The sequence below is a fragment of the Ursus maritimus genome, unplaced genomic scaffold (assembly GCF_017311325.1).
Source record: "Ursus maritimus isolate PB19 unplaced genomic scaffold, ASM1731132v1 scaffold_7, whole genome shotgun sequence".
In the NCBI taxonomy this organism is placed as follows: domain Eukaryota; kingdom Metazoa; phylum Chordata; class Mammalia; order Carnivora; family Ursidae; genus Ursus; species Ursus maritimus.
Window position 1 is genome coordinate 83,065,647 of NW_024426885.1, and position 18,292 is coordinate 83,083,938.

At 39.2% G+C, this 18,292-nt stretch overlaps 1 protein-coding gene across 1 annotated transcript in view; it reads right to left on the reverse strand.

The window, feature by feature from the left end:
• The window catches only part of RYR2 (ryanodine receptor 2), a 528,108-nt gene extending 514,415 nt beyond the window's left edge, over positions 1-13,693 (reverse strand). The window contains exons 1-2 of the mRNA XM_008689669.1: positions 13,579-13,693; positions 13,103-13,275 (exon numbers count right to left, since the gene is read on the reverse strand). Coding sequence (XP_008687891.1) covers positions 13,103-13,275; positions 13,579-13,693 — 288 coding nt within the window. The remainder of the gene's footprint in view (positions 1-13,102; positions 13,276-13,578) is intronic.
• Between the last annotated feature and the right edge of the window lie 4,599 nt (positions 13,694-18,292).

Sequence of the window (18,292 nt, forward strand, 5' to 3'; positions counted from 1 at the left end):
ACATATGTATTTTGGTACTGAGCCACTCTTGGATTCCTGGAATAAACCACCTGGTCATGATGTATGTTTTAATGCAACATTGGTTTCTTTAAAAAAATATTTTCAGATTTCTGTATCAATATTCATAAGTGAAACTGATCAATAATTATCCAAAGTAATTTTTTTAAAGATTTTTAGAATCTATTTTATAACTTACTTGATGAAATAAATTTGGAGGTTTTCTTTCTTAGGCTTTGGAATAATTTGGATAATATACATAAGTAAGGATAATCTGACTCTGGTGTATTTATCAGAAAATTCTTCTACTGCTTTATTTATCTGATAATTAGCCTGTTTAGATTTTCTGTGGTAAATTTAATTTTTTCTAGAAAATGATTCATTTCATGAAGATCTTCAAATCCACTTTCATATAATTGAGCAAATGGTCTCTTAGGATTTAATTTCCTCTGTTTCTATCATTATCCCCCTCTTACCTTTATGAAACTTTTTTTTTAAAGATTTTTTTTATTTATTTATTCGACAGAGATAGAGACAGCCAGCGAGAGAGGGAACACAGCAGGGGAGTGGGAGAGGAAGAAGCAGGCTCACAGCAGAGGAGCCTGATGTGGGGCTCGATCCCATAATGCCGGGATCACGCCCTGAGCCGAAGGCAGATGCTTAACCACTGTGCCACCCAGGCGCCCTGAAACTTTTAATATTTGAATATTTGTGCTTTTTTTTTATTGAATTAGTGGTTGGCCTATTGATTTTTTTCAAAGAACCAATCTTTAAATTAACGCATCCACTTCCTTTTTACTTTGTTAATTCCATCCTCTTGCTTTCTTTTGTTTACTCCGTTATTTTTTCTAGTTTTTAACATGGTTAATTCATTTATTTTTTTCATTTTTAGTGGTATATACATTTAATGCTAAAATCTCTATTCTCATAACTTTCTAAGCTGTGTCCCACATATTCGACAACATCATTATTCATTTTCACTATGTTCAAGATAGTGTGACCTTTTAGTTCTTATGTCAAAGGGGCTTCTGTGGGGTGTTGGGTTTTTTATTTTTTTTTGGAAAAATTAATTTCTAGTTTTATTTCTTTAGACTGATGTTTATATTATTGCCACTCTTTTGAATTTACTGTGTTTGTGAGTGTCCGTATGACCTAAAATATGGTCAATATTCTTTAATGTTTTATGCGAACCTTTTAAAAACATATACTCTGAGGTTCGGGTCTTGACATGTCTCATAAGGTCAGCCTCATTGAGCTTTTATACTAAGCATTTTACTTATTTTTTCTACCTGAAGTGTGTTGTATCTCCTATTATGAATTTGTACTCTATTCTCTTGGAATCTTTAGTTTCTGGCTTGTGGAAGTGGTTTCTGTTACTGGGTGCATATACCTACTTCATTTTCACTGAGAAGTATACCCCTTAAAATTATTAGATACCCTTCTTTGTCTCTTTGCAAGGTTTTTGGTCGGATGATGCCTTATCCAATAATGAGTTTGAGAAATGCACTTTATTTTTATTTGTGCTTCTTAGCATACCTTCGTCCATCCTTTTATTTGTACTTTCTGTATCTGTTTTAGTACATATAATGTCACATTTGGCTTTGTTAATCAATCCTAAAATCTTAAGTTCTTCGTATTTTAATAGGTCAGTCAAGTCCACTTACAATTATTTATATGAAAGTTTAATATACTTTTTGCAAACTCTCCCCACCCTTCTCCCATTTTTGGTAGTTTACCAACTTCACAGTGTTGAGTCGCGTGATGCTCTCTCCTTCACAATCATCTGGAGTCTCAACAACTGGAATCAAGGCACATCGCCTGCTTCCAGCCACTCCTCCCGCCAGAGTCTCTACTGGAGCTCATTCTCCAGTAAATTCCTCAAGAAGGGCTCACAGAAACAATATCCCTAAATTTTTTCACATTCATAATCGTTGGTTTCTGGCTTTTACATGAAAAGTCAGTTTGGCTGGAATCCTCGACTCAAATTTCCTTTCCTTGAGTTTCTTAATACATTACTCCATTTTCACTTGGCACAAAGCATTGGTATCATCAAATCTGATGACAAGTGACCTCCTTTCCTTTAAAAGTGACTTGCCTTTTTGTCTGGGTTCCACAGATTTTTTTTTTCTTTACCTTTAATGAATATACTTTACTAGAATATCTGCGTTGGCCAGAGAAGAAGTTGGTTTCCCAAGGTATGCGCTATGCATTTTCAACGTGTAGTTTCAAGCAAGCGTTCCTGAGCTTTGGTATTCTTCCCAGGGTCTTTTACTATAAGCACATTAGATGTTCTTCTAACATGTTCTGTTGTGGTTTTTGTTTGTTTGTTTGTTTTTTAATAGATAGAATTTTTTTTCTTTTTTTCTTGCAGGCTCCATGCCCAGCATGGAGCCCAACATGATGCTTGAACTCAAGAGTCACTCAACCAACTGAGCCACCCAGGTGCCCCCATAAATGGACTATCTTTTACAGATTTAGGTTCGCAGCAAAACTGCATGGAAGGTACAGAGATTTTCCCACACATTCCCTGCCTGCACATCTGCTCAGCCTTCCCATTATTAACATCTCCCGCCATAGCGGTATATCTGTTACGACATATGAACCTGCAGTGACACATCTAATTGCCCAAAGTCCATAGTTCACATTAGGGTTTAGTCTTGGTGCTATCCATCTTATGAATTTTGACAAATATATAATGACACGCATCCATCATTATATTATCATACAGAACAGATTTGCTGTTCTAAAAATCCTCCATGTTCCACCTTTTCATCCTTCCCGTCTCCCTAACCCTTGGCAACCACTGATCTTTTCACTGTCTATAGAGTTTTTTCTGTTCCAGGCGCCATATAGCAAGAATCATACAGTTCACAGCCTTTTCAGATTGGCCTCTTTCACTCATTAGTATGTATTTAAATTTTCTCCATGTCCTTTTGTGGCTGGATAGTTCATTTCTTTTTAATGATGAATAATACTCCATCATCTGCATATACTACAGTTTATCCATTCATTTACTGAAGGATATCTTGATTGCTTGCAAGTTTTGGCAATTATGAATAAAGCTTCTATCAACACCCACGTGCAAGTTTTTGTGTGGACGTAAGTTTTTAACACCTTTGGGTAAATACCAAGGAGCACAATCGCTGGATCATGGCAAGAGTATATTTAGTTTTGTAAGAAACCACCACACTGTCTTCCAAAGTGGCAGAACCAGTCTCCATCCTCACAGATCATAAAGGAGAATTCCTGTTGCTCACCAGCCTTTGGTGTTGCCAGTTCTGGAATCAGGCCATTCTACCAGGTCTAGCGGTATCTCATTTTCATTTGCACTGCCCTGATGACATACCACATGCAGCATTTTTTCGTGTGCTGATTTGTCATGTGGACATCTTCTTTGGTGAGGTGCTTGGCCCACTTGTTTATCAGTTTGTTTGTTTTCTTACTTTTGAGTTTCAAGAGTTCTTTCGATATTTTGGCTAACAGTCCTTTACCAGATGTGTCTTTTGCCAGTTTTTTCTCCCAGTCTGAGGCTCATCTTCTCATTCATTTAACATTGGCTTCCCCAGAGCACAGGTTTCTAATTTTAATGAGTTCTCATGGGTCCCACTTTCGGTGTTTTATGTAAAAAGTCATCACCATACCCGACATGACCTAGGTTTTCTACTATGTTATTTTCTAGGATTTTACAGTTTTGCATTTTAAAGTCTGCGATTCATTTTGAGTTAATTTTTGTGAAGGTCATAATGTCTGTCTAGATTCTTTTTTTTTTTTTGCATTAAAATGTCCAGTTATTCCAGTACCACTTGTTGGAAAAGCTACCCTTGTTCCATTGTATTCCTTTTGTTTCTTTGACAAAGATCAGTTGACTATATTTATGAGTCTATTTCTGGACTCTCTATTCCGTTCCACTGATCTACTAGCACATTCTTTCACCAATAACACACTGTCCTTAATACTATAGCTTTTTAAGAAAACTGTGTTTTCTCTTTCAATATTATGCTGTCTATTCTGGGTCTTTGGATGCTCCAAATAAACTTCATAAATAGTTTGTCAATATCTGCAAAATAACTTGCTCGGATTTTGATAGGCATTGCATTAAGTCTAAAGATCAAGTCTGACAGAAATAACGTTTTGATAATACTGAGTCTTTCTATTCATGAACACAGAATATCTCTCCATTTATTTAGTTCTTATTTGATATTTTTCACCTGAGTTTTATAGTTTTTTATCTTACAGATCTTGTAATACTTTCTTATGTTTATAACTAAGTTTTTGTGGGGTTTTTTTTGGGGGGGGGTTGTGTTTATTTTATTTTTTAAAGATTTTATTTGAGAGACGAGAGAGAACAAGCCAAGGAGCAGGAGCAGGAGGAGGGACAGAGGGACAGAGAAAACAGGAAAAGCAGGCTCCCCACTGAGCAAGGAGCCTAACACTGGGCTCGAGCCCAGAACCCTGGGATAATGACCTGAGCCTAAGGCAGACACTTAACCAACTGAGCCACCCAGGCGCCCCAAGGTATTATGTTTTAAATTCCAAATTCTAGTTGTTCATTGCTCGTATTTAGGAAAGTAATTGACTTTTGCATATTAAATTTGTATCCTGCAACTTTGCCATAATTGTTTAGTTCTTAGTTGATTCTTTCAGTTTTTCTACATAGATAAGCAGACCATCTGCAAACAGAGTTATATTTCTTCCTTTCCCATCTGTATGCCTTTTATTTCTCTTTACCTTTTCTAAAGATTTTATTTATTTGAGAAAGAAAAAGTACATGGGGTGGGGGAACAGAGGGAAAAGCAGACTCCCCACTGAGCAAGCAGCCCAAAGCAAAGCTCAATCCCAGGACCCCGGGGATCATGACCTGAGCCGAAGGCAGACACTTCACTGACCAAGCCACCCAGGTGTCCCTTCTCTTTCTTATCTTATTGCATTAGCTAAGATTTCCAGCATAATGTTGACAATCAGTGGTGAGAGTGGACATCTTTGGCTTGTTTCAGATCTTAGTGGGAAACCTTCAAGCTTCTCAATACTAAGATGTTAGCTGTAGGTTTTCTACAGTCTTCATGAAGTTGAGAAAGTTCCCCTCTATTCCTAGTTTACTGAGAGTTTTTACCATGAATGGGTGTTGGGTTTTGTCAAATGCTATTTCTATACCTAATAATATGACCCTGTGATTTTTCCTTTTTTCTCAGTTGATGTGATAGATTATAGGAGTTGATTTTTGAATTTGAACTAGCCTTGCTTACCTGGGATAATAAACCGTCTGTGGTCATGGCATATAATTCTTTTTATATACTGTTGGACTCAATTTGCTAATAATTTTATTTATATTTATGTTTATGAAAGGTATTGATCTATATTTCTTGTTTTTTCTTGCAATGTATTTGTCAGTTTGATTTTAGAGTAAGCATGGCCTCAGAGAATAAGTTAAGAAGTATTTCTTTTGCTTCTATCTTCTGAAAGATTACAGTGAACCCATGTGGTTTCTTCTTTAAATGTTTGATAGAATTCACAAGTGAATCCATCTGGGCCTGCTGCTTTTAGTATGGAAAGTTATTAACTGCTCATTCAATTTAATACCTATCAGCCTATTCAGATTGTCTTTATCTTGTGTGCATTTAGGCAGATTGTGTCTTTCAAGGAATTGGTCCATTTCACCTAGTTTATAAAATTTGTGGGCATAGAATTATTTATAATATTGCTTTATTATCTTCTTAATGTTCATGGGGTCTATAGTGCTGGCTCTTGTTTCTGGTATTAGTAATTTATATTCTCTTTTTTCTTAGCTAGCCTGCCTAGCTTATTAATTTTATTGATCTTTTCAATGAAACAATTTTTTAATTGATTTTCTTTGATTTTCTGTTTTCAATTTCATTGACTTCTGCTCGAATTATTTTTCTTTTCTTCTGCTTACTTTGGACTTAATTTGTTCTTCTCTTTCTAATTTCCTAAGGTGGAAGTTTAGATTATTGATTTTAGATCTTCCTCTTTTTTAATAGATGCACTCAGTACTTTACATTTCCCCCCTAAACATTGCTTTTGCTGCATCTCACAAATTTTGATGAGTTGTGGTTTCATTTTCATTTAGTTCAAAATATTATTTAATTTATCACAGGTTTATTAACCATGTGTTATTTAAAAGCGTGTTAACCTCCAAGTGTTCTGACATTTTTCACCTTTCTATTTTAATTCAATTGTTGCCTGAGATCAGATATTGTATGACTTCTGTTCTTTTAAATTTGTTAAGTTGTATGTTAAGGCCCAGAATATGGTCTATCTTGGTGAATGTGTCCATACGAGCTTGAGAAAAATGTGTATTTTGCTATTGCTGGATGAAGGAAACCATACATGCCCATTATATCCAGTTGATTGACAGAGTTGTGTAGTTCAACTATGCCCTTACCAACTTTCTTCCTTTTAGATCTCCCCATTTCTGATAAAGGGGTGTTGAAGTCTCCAACAAGACAATGGATTCATTTTTTTTTCCTTGTAGTTCTATTTTTGCCTCACAGACTTTGATGCTGTTGTTAGACACATACATGTTAAGCATTGTTAGAACTGATGCCTTTATAATCATGTAATGCCCTTCTTTATCCCCGATAACTTTCCTTACCTTGAAGCCTGCTATTCCTACTTTTTATTATGATTATTATTAGCATGATATATATCTTTCTCCATCTATTTGCTTTTAATCTATGTGTCTTTATATTTGAGGTGAGTTTCCCGTAGGCAAGAAAGAGTTGGGTGTCATTTTTTATCCACTCTGACATACTCTGTCTTTAAATTGGTGCATTTAAACCACTGACGTTCGAAGTAATTATTGATATAAGTGGATTAAGGTCTACCATATTTGTTTATGTTTTCTATTTGTTGGTCTTATTTTTTCTCTCCACCTTTGTTTTCCACTATTCTTCTGCCTTTACTGGCTTTAACTGAACATTTCATATGATTTTATTTTCTCTCCTTCACATATAAGTTACGCTTTTTTTTTCTGTTTACTTTTTGAAAGTGGTTTCCTTCGAGTCTGCAAAATGCATTTACAACTAATCCAAATCCACTTTCAAATAACATTATACTCTATTTCGTGGATAGTGAACATACCTCATAACAAAATAATCCTAATTCATCCCTCTCATCCTTTGTAGCATTGCTGTTATTCATTTCACTTACACGTAAGCATACACAGGCAAATACAGAATTGCTGTTATTCCTCTGAGCACACTTTTATCTGTTATATCAATTAAGAATAAGAAACATGAAAAATTTTAACTTTACCTTCACCAATGCTTTCTTCCTTCCTTTATATAAACTCAAGTTTCTGAGCTTCCTTCTTGCAGAAGAGCTTTTTTCAACATTTCTTGTAAGCCAGGTCTACTGGCAACAAATTTCTTCAATTTTTGTCTGTCTGAGAAAGTCCTTTCTCCTTCATTCTTAAAGGGCAATTTTGCAGGATACAGAATTCTAGGTTGACAGCTTTTCCCTCCCAACATTTTAAATATTTCATTCTCTTCTTGCTTCCACTCTTTCTTAAAAATTGGATGTAAATTCTTATCTTTTATAGGAAAGGTTTTTTTCCTTCTGGCTTCTTTCAGGATTTTTTCATTATCTTTAGTTTTCCGTACCTTGAAAATGATATGCCTACATGTAGTGGGGTTTTTGCATTCCTTCTTCTTGGTGTTGTCTTAACTTCCTGGATCTGTGGTTAGATGTTAGACATTAAGTTGCAGAAATTCTCAGTCATTACTGTTTCAAATATTTCTTCTATTCCTTTCTTCATGTTTCTAGAGCTCGTTGGTAGTTGTCCTACAGTTCTTGAATATTCTGTCCTGTTGTGGGGGGGGGGAGGTTAATCCAATCCTTTTCTCTTTCCTTTTCAGTTTTGGATGTTTCTATGGAGATATCCTTAAACTCACAGATTCTTTGCTCAGCCAAGTCCAGTCTAATAATAAGCCATCAAAGGCATTCTTAATTTCTGCCAATGTTTTTGTTCTCCAGCATTTCTTTTTTCTTTCTTTGAATTCCATCTCTGCTTACATTGCCCATCTGTTCTCAAAGGCTGTCTATTTTATGAACTGGAGCCTTTAGCATATTAACCATAGTTGTTTTAAATTCCTGGTCTGGTAATTCCAACACTGCTGCCATATTAGAGTCTGGTTCTGATCCCTGCTCTGTCTCTTCCAACTGTGTTTGTTGCCTTTTAGTATGTGATTTTCTTGATAGCCACACAGGATATTTTGGGTAAAGGGAACTGCTGTCAACAAGCCTTTAGTAATGTGATGGTAAGGGGTGAGAGGAGGACGTGTTTGAGGGTGCCAGTAAGTCTCAGTCTCTCAGTGAGCTTGTGCCCCTGGACTGTGAACTTCACATGTTTCTCAGCCCCCCCCTTAGGTGGGACAGGATGGCAAGAGTGGGCTGGAATTGGGTATTTCCCGTCCCCCAGTTACGTTAGTCACTGATACAATCCCAACAGGTTGAGTTCTGGCAAAACAGTCTCTCTGGAGGGCAGACCTTATTAAGAACATAATACTCTGGATCACTTCAAAATGGTTCTTCTTCCCTCTCCCTGGCAGAAGTACAAGGGAATTTTTCTCCAATATTCACTGTGAGAACCTGGTAGAACCCCAGGAGGTAAAAATCACAAAAGCGTGGGGCCCCTGCATAGCTGGATCCCCCTGCATTTTCTAACTCATGGTGGTCCACACTGAGCCTCAGGCAATTTCCCAGTTCCAATCCAGGCTTTCCCACCCAGCACTGGTTTCTGCAGCGGTTGCTGGTCACGTGAGCTGTGATTCTCTGTACCTGCCTGTCAGTCTCTCCGATTTGGGGGATAGAAGTTTGCTGTGACCTCACTTGTCTCATGGATCTAAGAAGGGTTATTGATTTTACACTTTGCCCAACTTTTTACTTGTTAGGACAGAGTGGTGACCTTCCAAGCTGGACAGGAACCTGGAAGTCTCTCATGTGCTTTTGTCTCTTCATTTCCTTTGGATTTTTTTTTTAATACGTTTTCACTTTTCCATCTTCTATTATTTTTAAGGCATTACCCATGGGTTTATATGCTCTCGTGTCCTTTCTAGTTCAGTCTCCATTTCTAAAGTTAGTTTCTCCATGATTTATAATTCTGTCCTGTTACCTTTCAACTCTTTTCAAATCTTTCTCTTCTCCACTTGGCTTATTTCTGAGTTTATAATCTATTCTGTTCCCTTAAAGCAGCTCTCTTCTCTGAATTTCTTTTGGTTCATTTTGGAACATCATGTAACAGTTTTAAATCTGGTGGACTTGCAGTGCCTATAAATATTATTATGCTCCTTGTTCTGTCTCTTTGACATATAAAATTACATATATATATGTATATATATATGTATATATATATATACATATAAAATTACATATATATATATATAAATTATATGTAAAAGGTAACTGCAAATAATTATGTAAATAAATATAAAGTAGATTACTCCACTCATTATTATACAGAAGCTACACATAATTACATATAGTGATACATGTATATATAATGGTTTTATATATTATATAGATAGATAGATAGATAGACAGACAGTATATGTGCAGTATACATAGGTATACATTTATATAAAATAAAAAGAGACACCAATCAGGAGCAGAATTATGTTCACAGCCAATAAGGAAATAGCAGATAAACAGCTAGAACTGGAAGGCGCCTTCTCATAGAAAAGGAGGTGACTCAAGAGTAACCTATCCTTCTATTTTCACCCAGTATTCAAAACAACAACCATGCTCTCATGAGAGCCGTTGGCTCTGTTCCCCCCCCCCCTTACCTGATACTTCCCCATCCTTTGCCTCTGCTCAATCCATACTTGATTCTCGATCACGTCTCCTCCAAGCAAGGCTGTCTAGGAGGGGCTTGAACAGGTCCTGGCTCATCTTTACCATGTCTCCCTCATCCCCTCCTGGTTTCAGCTGCTGTCTCCACATTGGTCCACCACGTCCTCCGGGAGGACATGTAACCGATTTTTGGACACGACAGAAACTGGGCTGCCTTTCCTCCCCTTCTCGCAATACACGTCTGGACACCCTATGTGGGGACAACATGTCATCTAGTTTATTCTAGATGGTATGTTGTCTGTGTGGACAGTTCTGCTATCTTCCAAGCTCTGCCTGCTTCTATGTCAGGATTCGTGGAGATGAAAACCTATGCCTCTCTGACACCTTCTCATTTCCCCCTCAAACGATAACAAGGGGAGTCTATCTGAAAGTGACTAGGTTCCCAAAAGCAAAAGCCCAATGTCTCACTCGTAAAGGACAGAAAAGGAAAAATCATTCATATAAAGAATGCACAGTAAGTATGCATGATTATAATTTAAGAATGACTAGTTGCATATCATCAGATTTGATGTTTGCACGTTCTACAGGAAAACCTATGCTGGAGTTATGATCCATCCTCTTTCAGGCAGAAATCAGCATGAAGAGATATCCCAGGAACATGAAACAGTCTTCTGGAAAAAGTCAGTCCTGCTTTTGATTAAAAGATTCTGTAGCTTAAGACATTTCTAGGATCATTTCCAGGAACACGTATATAATTTATAATTTACAGTGACTGTCTACTCACTGCCAACAACAACTTTGTTTTCTACACCATTTTAATAAATGTAGGAGACAACAAACTTGAGAGGAAGGGCGGGGGGGGAAGGGCCATCTCCCATTACCCACCAATGAAACTCAAATCCAGATATATCTGCATAAAACACATCTCAACCCAGGCTTACATATTTTAAACATGAACGGAGATCCTGAGTTTTGACTCTCTGTAATTATAGAAAATTAAAAGTCAATAAAAGATATAACTGGGCTTAGACTAGCAGTCCCCTTTCAAACTTAATGATCCACTAAATTTTGTGGATGACTTACTAGTTCAAGGCACTGTGCTTGGTACTAAGCGAAAAGAGGTAAGAAAATAAATGAGATATGCTCTGGTCCTCAGGGATTTCAGAAGCTGATGTATGTATCTGAGAGTAGGTGAGAAGGTGGTGCGGATATTATACAGAATTAAGCCCAACTGGCAACATAACAGAAGAATAAACAAAGCACTTAAGCGCAGAGAACAGAACTCAGGGATCTTCAAAAAAAGCAAACCCAGAAGAGGGACTATTTGAAATAGGCTTTGAGGACAAGCAGCATTTCAGCTGGCAGAGAAGTACAGCAAGGACATAAGGCACGGGGACAACAAAGACCAATGGAACTATGGGAAAAGAAAAAAAACAATGACATACTAGGGGTTTTTCAAGTTAGAGTAGTATTTACGTTGTAAGAACTTACAAAAAAAAAAGTTCGACTAGAATTACTGAACTTCAATTGCTGTTTCAATTGCCATTCATTCCACACTTGATAAACAATCTCAGTATCTCATCCTACATGCAAATGTGCAAAGATGCTAGAAAAGAATGAAATAGGATGACAACAAAAATGGTCAAAATGGTCGGCTAAGGAGGACACCCTCAGTTAACAATGGGAGTGTCAAGTATCCCTCCTAGGAACCAACCAGTTTAAATGGATGCCTCACCCTAATCAATGCCTTGATCACCACGTGAAATGCCTACTACAAACCAGGAGCATTTGTTTTTCGTGTTAGAAACCCCGGCTCTTACATTAAAGGAACAAGAGAACTATTGTTTCTTACGTTCAGTGTTCAACATAATGTGAAAGTCAAAACCAGCTAGCTAAATGGTGTGCCTGGTTCTAGCCACTACAGAATATCAGAAACCACAGGGGACGTGCTAAATGTTAAAATGCTTAATATTTTCTTCCTAAGGAGAATACTTTTCACAACTGACACCTATCACAGTAATCTGTACAACAGAACGCTCCATAACCACTTCTCGAATCAAAAACGCATCTAAGCACGGCCATCAAACGCATCATGTTTTGCCACCTGCTATTACAATGTTAACCGTGTTACTTGGCATTGACTTATTATAATAAATGAGTCATATGTATACATTGCCCAGTGTTGTTTCACAGAATAACCAAAGAGGTACTGTGGTATACAGGAAAGAATCAGGGATTTGAAGCCAAAAGGCCAAGGCATAAGCATGAAAAACCATTGCTAACACTATGGCTTTGGGTCACATTAAGCATTTTAGGCACAGTACCTGACCTCTATGAGCTTCCCACATCCCCATCTGTACAGTGAATCTGACAGCAAGAACTATACACACTCTTACTGCAACAGCTGAATGAGACTATCTGTCAAAGGACTCCATAGAACAAAAAGTTTGCAGAAAAGGAGACTACATGGACTGATTTCTGGATGACTTCCTACCCATGAGACGTCTTCCTCTTTCCCTTCTTCCACATGTCTGGTCTTTTAGCACATCATGTACATCCCCAAGGCATATTCTCAATATCCCCCAGGTCCCCCACCATCACTGCAGTCCGAAGAACCAGCAGCTCCCAGCCAGATTTCCATCTCCCTGCTTCCATGCTTGCTCTCTCTACATCCTCCATTCACGTTAAGAGCCAAGATGATCTTTGCAATGTCTAAATCAAACGGCACCACTCACCGGTTCCAATGGCCTCCCTTCATCTTAGAAAGAAACCTCAACTCCTGGCTGTGGGTGACCAGTTCTGGTTGAGACCGCCTCTTCCTAACTAGGAGCCCAGGCAGCACATGGTTCCTCTTTCTGGAATGTTCCAGAGTACTTGGGACCGCTCACTCTCTCTCTCAGTTTATTCCAGGTTGCTCACGTGTCACTGCCTCAGAATGCCTTCCCCAAATACCCTTCATGAAAGGGTGAGTCCTTTCGCCATCACTCTATCCCCATTATTCTGCTTTCCCCATAGCCCCTAGTTCTGAAATTACACCATTTATGTACTTGTTTACTTTTCCACTAGAATGTAAACACCATGGGGGCGAGGGCTCAGTCTCATTCTTGTCAACAACCTCACCTGACTTGCTTGCAAAAAGCTGGGACTCAACCAGAAATTTGTTTAATGAATAGTAAGCACATTTTCAAATCCCCTTCCGTGTATCTGTTCCACAGACAATAACAGAGAGCCTGGAAATAACTTCAATACCACTAGTAGAACCCGAGTATCGGAGGAGCCTCAAAAGGCATTATCCCACCTTGGAATTCGAAGTGGACTCCAAGAAACAGAGTCGGTTGCCAAACCCTTCTGCGGCCAAACACAGTTTCTGTTGTTCCTTGTGGATGGTAGCGGTGCATTGCAGGACCACCTCGTCGTCCTGCAGAGGGGAGGAGAAGAGGGGAGGGAGTGAGACGTGACGTGACAGACGGTCTAAATCAGACCGAGACGACCGTTATTTGAGCGCCTACTAAAAATCAGAGGAAAACGTAACAGCAACTATCCAAAAAACCCACACAGAATCAACCCCTAGAGAATTCTTCCTTGTAAAAAAAGGTAACTGGGTGGAAGGAGGAGAAAGAGCTGACTGCCACTCAGGCAGCCAACAGTTTTCTCACTATCGTTACGGATCCTCAGGGGCAACCCACACGAGGAACGATGAGCACTGTCACACGCGGTTTTAATCACCAAAATTACCAAGAATCGTCTGGCATCAAGTATCCGCAGGAACAGCACCGGTTCCAACAGCAGGCACGCACAGCACTCGCAAAACCAGCACCAGAAACCAGGGCAAGGACAGAACACCTGGGTTCACATCGACCTGGAAAGACGTCTCAGCACATCCACACATTGGCTCCTTGTCCACATTTGAAATGACCCTTGGTTGCTTAAAAATGTGCAGAGAGAGGATCTGCTAGCTCAGTCCCGTGAAATCCACACTGGTTTCCAGTTAACTAAGCAGCGTTACAGGACAAGTTACACAAGGGAAAAGATGATAAGTGGGACGACTCCGTGTAGGCAGCATGAGGACTGCAAGAAGCACGGACAGCTGGACTGCCATCCGGGCTCTGCCATCAGCCGCTGAAAGATCCCAGGCAGTGTACGGAATCTCTAAGACGACAAGGTAAATGAGTTACACAGGGACTGACCTGCAAAAGGCGCTAAACAGACAAGTGGGAGATATCATTGTCATTTTTCAACAAAATACCTCAGTTCCACAAGTTCTAAGTCGCGATTGCCTAGAAAGTCTAACCACTTGTATTTTGACATCTCAGATGCAAAGAAACAGGACACGTAACAAAGCAGTCAAAGAACAATATATCCACTGATCTTTTTAATTAGAATGGGAGAGAAAGGGGACAAACAAGTTTACCCTAGAAGACCCTCATCATGGAAGAACGGCAGAGTGGGAGTGATGAGACATGGTAAGAATTCAAAAGCAGAAAACAAGCCTCTTGGGTTAACCCAAAGAATAAGTGTATCAAATGGAAAAGTACAACGCCAATCTGCATTCAAAACCTTTATAATGCTACAGGTTTGCTTTATTTGCTATACAGCGCAGTAATACCTACTAGCTGGCTCACAGCACCAGTCACAGGCAAAGTCCAATCTCTTAATAATCACCTCCCAGCTCTCCCGCCAGGTGCTCATTAATTTCCAGTGAACATTCGACTGTTACATTTAAGAAGTCATCCGCTAAAAAAAACAGCATTATTTTCATACAACGAGTCATCTGAATATTAATTCATGCTCAGCATGGCTATAATAAAAATAATGAACGGTTTTTGTTGCTTACATAATCTGCAAAATCAAAGATATATTTTGTCTTCCAAATGTGCAGCGTAATAACGAAGAACCAAATTGTGCTAATGTGCTCCATGTCTTACCAAATGTCCCCAGCCTTTACTATCTTGTCTTACCCTCTGGAACTAACTCAAGCATGCAAACTACACTCTTGGGTAAAGTGGGCTCCTCTGGATGTTGGAGACCATCTAAATTCCATTTAGGAAATAATGACTTTAACGCACTCATTAAAGACAGTTTGGGAATGAGAAGAAGAGAAAATAGAAAGGTACAGGACAGGCGAGAATAACAGTGCTACTCAGGACGCCCCCAAAAGAAGAGGAGGCACATCATATTTGCCAAGAAGTATAGGGTCTGTCGGTCCTGGCATTAACTGATTTGTTCTTCACAACATCGGGGACATAAAGATTATCCACGCAAATCCAGATGATGACAAGAGGCTCAAGGTAACCTGTTGCTCAGAGAGGGCTGATCATACAGATGTCTAGGAACAGATCATTCAACCTAATTTATCTGAATCTAAAGTCCTCAGCCCCAGGCGGCTTCTAGATGCTCCACTGATCTTTTGACTACATTTGTTAGCGAGAAAAGTACCCCTCCATCTTTAATGTGCATCCTATCACCCATGGGAAATGCAGATTCTGGTTCTGATCAGCCAATTCTGCATTTCAGACCAGTGGATCTGAGGAGCTAGGATCCCCAACGGGTCCCAGAAAGGATGGAGATCCCAGGAGACATGTGAGCAGTCTGAGAGCTTGCAAGCCATCAACGACAGCTGAATATGAAAAGAAGTCCATATCTTTTGGACAGAACAAGAACTAAGAGCACATGTGGAGATGCTCATTACTATGCGGTTCGTACCAACCCTATTAGGGAAGGGAACCAATATAAATCATATACGGAACTACCCTACTACGTTTATTAAACCAAATCACTTGTGCCAAGTGTCGTTTAACCTAGTTCCTTAACACTGTGTGATGGAGCGCCTGGCCGCAAAGCAACATGACATTCAAGAGTGCACTGCCACCCTGCCAAGGAGAGAGGCTCTGATGACAACGTCCAATCACAATTCCACTTTGAAGGACAGAACCAAGCCTGACGTACTTATAAGGCTTTTTCTAGTTTGCCTGGGAGCTGTTTTTAGTTTATATTCCAGTAAGCAGAGGGTTCCTTTCTGACAGAAAGTAAAATACACGGAGCATTGGACGGGCCCAACACCAATGCATAAATACCTGCCAGTTCCCTTGAATTAACCCATCATTCATCTCGAAGCATCATCTTTCTCCAGAACCATTCTGCTTGGAGAGCCTACTGACTACGCATTGGGAAAGTCTCGGTAAGTAGCTTTTTAATGTACTAGAACCCATGTACGGTAAATCTGGTTTTTGCCAACACATACATGTGGGCCTATGGACATAGGCACACACGTACATGAAATCTCTTTTCTATTCCAAGAACAAAGACTAAGCACAGCCTCATACTGATGGGATCCACAGAGTTAACACTGTTAAGGTAACAGAACAATAAGGCTATAGTTAAAGTGTGTCCCTTGGGGGGCGCCTGGGTGGCACAGCGGTTGGGCGTCTGCCTTCGGCTCAGGGCGTGGTCCCGGCGTTGTGGGATCGAGCCCCACATCAGGCTCTTCCGCTGTGAGCCTGCTTCTTCCTCTCCCACTCCCCTGCTGTGTTCCCTCTCTCACTGGCTGTCTCTATCTCTGTTGAATAAATAAAATAAAATCTTTAAAAAAAAAAAAAAGTGTGTCCCTTGGGTCATAAGCCTTCTGAATTAGTCTCTGCCACCTGGCCTGAGGTCCAGGCTCCTAACTCTCATTTCCAGTCTTCACACTTCAAGTGCATGTGCTATTGGTGCACCGGAGTGCCAAAATGCACACAACGGCCATCACTTGTCCAGCCTTCACCCATAAAAACTAAAATCTTCCTTAAATATTGACCTTCCAGTAGCCTTTGTTTGAGTCCCTGTCTCTTAGGCCTAGTACCTAGGGTGACAAATTTTGATTCAACTCACAAGAAATCATATTCCTTAACCAAAATGCTACAAAAGTATATTCTGCCTACATTCTATTGTTTCTTTTTTTTAAATTTCAAAGTCTGTTAATTAACTATGAACAACTAGCATGATGATATTAGAACTTTACTGGAAACATTTGAACCTACACCATTGTCCATTTTATATAAAACTGGAAAAAATTAAATTACTAATTGGTTTTTTGGTTTGTTTTACAAATTTTGAATAAAATAAATTGTAAAAAAAAAATTCTAGGAGAACCTTCATGAACTTTGTGAAGATAAACAGTGCTTCAGTGAGAGTGCTATCTGGTTTACGATCCCCAAGTCCTATGGATCCTATGCCAAATACAGCAATTTCAAATCCATCAATTTCGCACCATGCCAGCTACCGTCACCTCTCGGTTATTATCTTCAAACCCAGGGAATAGTGTTCCACACTGCAAATTCCCTTCTAATGGTGCTTCACCTCAAGGTCACCCCATCAACCTGACTGTAATGTTTCCTGGCTTAAAATCTTTTAATGGCTTCCCATTGCTCTAAGGAAAAAGACCAAAAAACTCCTCTAGTCTACAAGGCCCTGCACTGCTTAGACGAGTACCAGCCTGACATTTCCTCCAACCAACCTACCTACCTACCTTCCTTCCTTCCTCCCTATGCTCCTACAGGAGTTTGCACATGCTATTAAACCCTTTCTCCCTCCTCTACTTAAGACAGATTAACCATGAAGAGATTGAAGCAGTGATCAAAAACCTCCCAAAAAAACAAGAGTCCAGGGCCTGATGGATTCCCTGGGGAATTCTACCAAACATTCAAAGAAGAAATAATATATATTCTCCTGAAGCTGTTACAAAAAAAAGAAACAGAAGGAAAACTACCAAACTCATTCTATGAGGCCAGTATTACCTCGATCCCCAAACCAGGCAAAGACCCCATCAAAAAGGAGAATTACAGACCAATATCCCTGATGAATATGGATGCCAAAATTCTCAACAGGATCCTAGCTAATAGAATCCAACAGTACATTAAAAGGATTATCCATCATGACCAAGTGGGATTCATCCCTAGGATGCAAGGGTAGTTCGACATTCGCAAATTGATCAGTGTGATAGAACACATTAATAAGAGAAGAGAGAAGAACCACATAATCCTCTCAATTGATGCAGAAAAAGCATTTGACAAAATACAGCATCCTTTCCTGATTAAAACCCTTCAGAGTGTAGGGATAGAGGGTACATTCCTCAAGTTCATGAAAACCATCTATGAAAAGCCTACAGCGAATATCACTCTCAATGGGAAAAGCTGAAAGCCTTTCCCTTAAGATCAGGAACACGACAAGGATGCCCACTCTCGCCACTATTATTCAACACAGAACTAGAAGTCCTTGCAACTGCAATCAGACAACAAAAAGGGATAAAAAGTGTCCAAATTGGCAAAGAAGAAGTCAAACTGTCTCTCTTCGTAGATGACATGATACTCTATAGAGAAAACCCAAAAGACTCCACCCACAAACTACTAGAACTTATAGAGCAATTCAGTAATGTGGCAGGATACAAAATCAATGCTCAGAAATCAGTTGCATTTCTATACACACACAATGAGACTGAAGAAAGAGAAATTAG